The 4,478-nt window shown below is 38.6% G+C and overlaps 1 protein-coding gene across 1 annotated transcript; it reads right to left on the bottom strand.

The window, feature by feature from the left end:
* Window positions 1-1,005: 1,005 nt before the first annotated feature.
* LOC104587757 (DUF868 family protein (DUF868)) lies at window positions 1,006-2,702 on the bottom strand. The gene has a single exon (XM_010245481.2). The coding sequence runs from the start codon at window positions 2,113-2,115 to the stop codon at window positions 1,213-1,215; it is 903 nt and encodes a 300-aa protein (XP_010243783.1). The 5' UTR covers window positions 2,116-2,702; the 3' UTR covers window positions 1,006-1,212.
* Window positions 2,703-4,478: the final 1,776 nt, after the last annotated feature.

The raw sequence follows: 4,478 nt of genomic DNA, 5'->3' as shown, positions 1-4,478 counted from the left end.
ATGAAAGAAACTTAGGACTCTGTTTGGATAAGCTTTTGCTTAATTTTGAAACTGGGCTTTGAGAAATAAAAATGAGCCAGAAAGTGTTTGTAACTGTTTGGTGGAATTGCTTTTAAAAACATAATGATCTGAAAATAGAACACTTTTTTTAAGCGTGAAAACAAAAAATCCTGAAGCATATCCAAACCCAACCCTACATTCCTCTGCCTCCATTATCAGAAATTGGATTTTGAAGTAAGAAAAGTGAGCCATCCAACATCTTCAATAAGAATGCTTAACTATAGCGGGTGATGGAACCTGAATATGAATGCTCAGCCTTCAAAAGTGGAAGGAAGAGATTCTCTGAAACCCATGGCTACAGATGGAGCCAAGAAGAAAAGCAATGACCAAATGTGAGCTTCCTCCTGCAGAACACCTCAGGAGCCATTTGACTAGAATCCACCAAAATCCCATATCCAACCAGCATGAATCACATCTGGTTCAAATGTTTTCTCCCCTCCAAGAAGATACACAAATTTACAAGAAAACAAAACACAGACAAAATTATTTATTCTTTATTCCTGTCCCCTCCATTGCTTTCTATATATTTTATCAAACGAGGTAGCCCACATTGATGGCCAAAGAGAAAGAGAAAGAGAACCCACAGACCGCAGTGACACACACCCAGAGCTCGATTGCTGAAAAAAGAGTGAAAGTTGAGACAATTACCACCCAGTGACTGAAACTTTCCTTTCTCTTGAAAAGGAATAATGCTTTCAGTGAAATCCTTCAAGATCCCCAAAACCCCATCTTGGCAGCTTTGCTTTTTTTTTTTCAACTTTATTTCTTATGGTTGTTAGCTTAATTTACATTACTACCAGAGCTGTAAAACAGTAAGCAGTACAGAACGAACTTTCTCGTTTGAGAAGTTACCATGATGTGCTCACTTGGTTCTACAAATGGGAAGACACAAATTCATTGCAGTTTAGTGAGAGAGAGAGAGAGAGAGAGATGAATAAGGTTAAGTGATGATCAAAGCCAACCAATTCAAGTTCTATTAACACACATTTCTGCAACTCAAAACCAGGAAGTTCTGATCAAGAATTCTCTGTTCTTTTGTTTTTCTTATAATAATAAAAAAAAAAGAATAACTAAATGTTACTCTCACTCTCAGCAGATTACAGATAGAGCAAAAGGGATTTTTTTAAGAGAAGGAGAAAACATTTAATTTCTTTATGGGCTCTTACAGGCATAGATCAACAGAGAAAATTCAACTCTGTCTTGGTCCTTCTGCGCTGCCTTCTCCTCCAGCCACAACCGGCTGTCCAACCCACTTCGTGTCCTAAACATAAAAACAGCATATCCAGAATCGGGATTGAAGAACCAGTCATAAACATCCCACATCAAATCAACCAGCAACCCATCAACAAAAATGGTCTGGTTTCCCCTGAAATTCCATTGCAACCTCTTCACTCGAATGACCTTCTTCTTATCGATACAAACCGATAGCACCGGATGCTTCAACCCCTCTTCTCCGCTACATCTGATCAAAATGTCGTGAGACGTCCCGCTGTCGCAGAATTGTGCTTTGGTCGAATACAATGGGTTACCTGAGAAATGTTCTGTTCGTGATACTAGAGAGAACTGGGCAGCTGGCGGGATACCGGACTTGAGCTTCTTGCTGATCACTTCTTCCGCCATATCTCCAAGAACTAGGCCAAGCTCTGTGTCAACCACGACCACAACATAGAACCCATCAACTGGTTCAGGTCCCGATTCATACTTAGCTGTGGAGAGGTCCCAGAAGACTTCAATCTTAGAATTGTCGAATTCCAACGTCCGGTTGCCTTTCTTCTTCCTGAATAACCGTGAATTGGTGTTGACTTTGAGGGCAGAAGATGGGTCGTCGCCGCAGTTGATGATGAGACCTTGGTCCATGAGGTTTTTACACCAGGTGACTGTGATCAGGAGCAGCTTCTGGGTGGAGAGCTTTATTCTGTAGCAACAAGTGACTGCATTTTGGATCGAAGGGATCAGTGATGCTGGAGGACGACAACCCTGCGTTGAAGTACCACCACAAGAAGAATCGTTCACTTTTATGGCGTATTCGCCGAAACAAGAAGCTATGTCTCTCATTATAGACAAGCACCCAAATGAAGAAAATGAGAATTTGAAGATGGGTTCTTCTGATACAAAAAGAACAATACCAGAGAGAGAGAGGGAGAGAGAGAAGAGAGAGAGAGAGAGAGAGAGAGGAAAAGAGAGAGTAAGAGGGAGTGTTGCTTCCTGTGTTAGAAGAGAGTATGGAGAGATTGAAGATTATACATCATGGATTCTCTTTTGTTTTCCTATGAACTGTCTTTCCTTGTTTTTGCAGTTTTCTAGAGGAGAACCAGGAAGATAAAAATGAAAGAAAGGGAAGAAATCAAGGTTCCTAATCAGTGACTGGCCTATCTGTATTAAATATGATTACTCGCCAAAGTAAAATAAAATATAAAATAAAAACATCAGTTAGTGAAACTAGAAAAAAAAAAGAGAAGATAGCAACAAAGTTTCTTTTCTTTGTTTACTTTCATTTGCCAGTTCATCTGAGATATTAAAAGATTTACGAAAATAAAACAAATATTGAAGTCGGACCCGGTCTGAATTTTCCAAAAAAAAAAAAAAAAATTCTTGGTTTCTTATTTCTGGAGAAAGCAAATGATGTACGCAAAAGGTGAGGAAATAGTGAAGATTTGTTCAATTTATTTAATGTTTTTAGTTAATGATTAAATCTAAGTGAAGAAGACTTGAATTTGATCAGTGGACATGAAAAAGCTCTTACAACTGCCAAAATGGGGAGATCTTAACTGAAATGTACAGGGGAGGTGACTTTGATTTCTCAAGTGATGATGTAGGCTTGGGAAGATGACTGCAGATGATTTTGAGTGTTGGGGTCCACAAATTAAAACCAATCTGGAGACCCACCAACTCCAATCCCACAGGCCCATGATTAAAAGCAAGGGAACAATGTGATGAGCTACAAAACTTCATCCATATCCCACTTACACCTCTATTCAACCTAATATTGTTTATTTCTAGTTGTCTACTGTGAGACTGAGTAATCAAAACAAGACTGATTCTCATCTTCTTCAGTTCTTCTTGCAACCTTAAATATGCAACCCATCATAAATTTGGTAAAACTTCATTAGTCTCAGGAGTGAGGGGCCAAGGTGTCTTCTTCCTGTTCCCCTATAAAGAATAAATAAAAAAAATAACATAAGAACTCTAGAAAATAAGCCAAGGGATATAGAAAACTCATACAGAATAAAGGTACATGAATTCTAAAATGAAAGGAAAAAATACACAACTAACCAGAAAAATAAATAAAATATAGGAACTAGCTATACTTCGGTTTCTGAAAAGCTATGAGCAAGGATAAAAAGCAGAAGGTAAAGAAAAAGGCTTGGGATTTGTAAACAAAGAGTCCAGCATATGATGTTATCATTGCATGTTCATGCTAAAGAGATTTAATTTCTTCTTTTGAAATACTGTATTTTGAAAGATTTCCCTAGAAGGGTTGAGTGGGTATGTATGTGTAGTTGAAGCAAATGGGGAATCTGTCATAAAGAGAAAAAAAATTACTCTTCAAGAGGAGGAATTATTACTTTTGGGTGTAAGTGAAGAGAAGGCATCCTCTTGGCTTTACATGGAGCCCAGAAGGTGTTGTCCTAGGGCATGTCTCCCCATTATAGCCAACAGGATTGTCCTGACAATATCGGAGCCCGAATCTGCTCCACCAAGTGGGGCAGAGTTATGTTGGACTAACAGCGACTAAGGGGATTAACTTCTCAGTTGGGTCGACCCTGTGGCTCAACTGGATAGTCCTCTCTGTCCCACAAGAGAGAGAGAGAGAGAGAGAGAGAGAGTGAGAGAGATGTCCCTCCTGTCTATCATTGCTTTACCCAGAAGCTAAACCAACTCAAATTGAACCTGTGGATTAGTCTTAATTAGTTGAGAATAGTCCAGGTGACTGGCTACTAGTGATTGGTGCTGGTTATGGTGTTACGTTTACTGGAATAACATGAGAAAAATTAACAGATACAATCATCCAAGAAAAACCCAGAAACATGATCAGATGAAATTAAAATAATGAAGAAAGTCTGTGATTTACCAAGTCTGTTTAGACTTTAGAGCAGTGATTATGGTGTTAGTTTAAGGTACAAACATAAAAAGTACGTAGAGCCTAAGCATTTAAAGGATTGTCATCGTCAATTACCTATAAAGAAATGGAGAAGACCCTATTGGGAAAACCATTCCTCTGTTTTGGCTTTATACAAACAGGAAGTTCATAACAACCCAATAGAATAGACCCTGAAGCATCTCTTCATGCCAATTGATCTACCAAATGCAATCTAAATCAAGTCTTACGTTTACAAGTTTGTGTTTTTAGGATGCCCAGTTTGTACAGACTTTCAAAAGAAGACAAATTAGGGGAATTTACTCGGACGACTACTTAG

This window comes from Nelumbo nucifera, chromosome 6 (assembly GCF_055504915.1).
Source record: "Nelumbo nucifera cultivar China Antique chromosome 6, China Antique-T2T, whole genome shotgun sequence".
Lineage (NCBI taxonomy): Eukaryota > Viridiplantae > Streptophyta > Magnoliopsida > Proteales > Nelumbonaceae > Nelumbo > Nelumbo nucifera.
The sequence above is the reverse complement of the archived record's forward strand: the minus strand, read 5'-3'. Positions and strand labels throughout refer to the sequence as shown.